The sequence below is a fragment of the Asparagus officinalis genome, chromosome 5, assembly GCF_001876935.1.
Source record: "Asparagus officinalis chromosome 5, Aspof.V1, whole genome shotgun sequence".
NCBI classification, from domain to species: Eukaryota; Viridiplantae; Streptophyta; class Magnoliopsida; order Asparagales; family Asparagaceae; genus Asparagus; species Asparagus officinalis.
In genome coordinates, this window is record NC_033798.1 from 106,051,781 (window position 1) to 106,052,899 (window position 1,119).

General features: G+C 33.4%; 1 protein-coding gene across 1 annotated transcript in view; it reads left to right on the forward strand.

The window, feature by feature from the left end:
* LOC109840527 (histone-lysine N-methyltransferase ASHR3) overlaps window positions 1-1,119 on the forward strand; it is an 11,241-nt gene that overhangs the window by 3,547 nt on the left and 6,575 nt on the right. Inside the window, exon 3 of the mRNA XM_020409195.1 lies at window positions 361-531. Within this exon, the coding sequence (XP_020264784.1) occupies window positions 361-531 (171 nt within the window). The remainder of the gene's footprint in view (window positions 1-360; window positions 532-1,119) is intronic.

A 1,119-nucleotide genomic window follows, 5' to 3' on the forward strand; every position in this document is an offset into this window, starting at 1 on the left:
AAATGCCCTAACATAATTTTTAAGAGCCCAGCTACTTGACGTTTTGTGCATGCAAAAGGCTTAAATGCATGTTCATATTAAAATGACACTGGTCACTAGTTTTAAGCTTAGTGCTTTCATGCTGACTATGTCCATACTCTACAATTGTGAAACACAAACATGAACATTCTAACAATGCTTGCTATTAATCGAATTATTTGTGTCTTTATGGCTTATATTTATCTTTTTCAAACTCAAAATTTATATTGCAAAAAATGAAATTCATCTTATGATGGTTGGGGATAACAGACAATAAAGGAACCTATTAGTTTTTTTTTCTCGGAGGGTAAAGTAATTTCTCTCTCTATTTTGTCAGAACAGGCTTGTTTCATTTGCAAAAAGACTCCATCTCGGCGGTGTGTTAGGTGCACCAATGCATGGCATGACAAATGTTCACCTTGGCCAGGTCATATGCTTCAGTATGGAGATCACTCTGGAAACCGGCAGGCAGTTTGTTGGGGACATACTATTGATTGGCAACATGATAAAAAGGTCGATTTCCTCTTTCCTTCATCACAACAAATGCGATGATCATTTTCCCTCAGGAAATCCACTAGTCATGCTTAGTAGGAACACGGAAGTGATAAACACAAGAAATAGATATAACTAACTTGGATGCATATCTTATGTAATGACAGTCATATTATCCAATATCCAGTTGCACTTGCTTCTAAATATAGCACACCCATCAAATATGCCAACATTATTATGCTATTCATGAGATAGGTCTACTAAAATATGAAGAAGGTTTTTGAGTTCTCTTGTCCTGTATTTTCCCTTTTAGCAGGAAGGAACTTGCCTATTATTGTATTTCAATTGCTTTAGAGTAATTTTCTCTATGATTTATCTTTTCCTTGTGAAAATTAGTCATACCTTTATAAGGGTATAACATTTCGTAAGAAAAATGTGTCAGTATAAGAGAAAAGTTAACTATAAACTATTGCTAATACTGAATTCATATTTGAAAAGTAATTTAGTAAACCCATATCTTGGTCTGCGATTTAAGTATGAAAAACTGAGACACTTAGTGTTATAATAAGTTTTTTTGTGAAATAGTTGTTCATTTCCTTGAAAATTTTG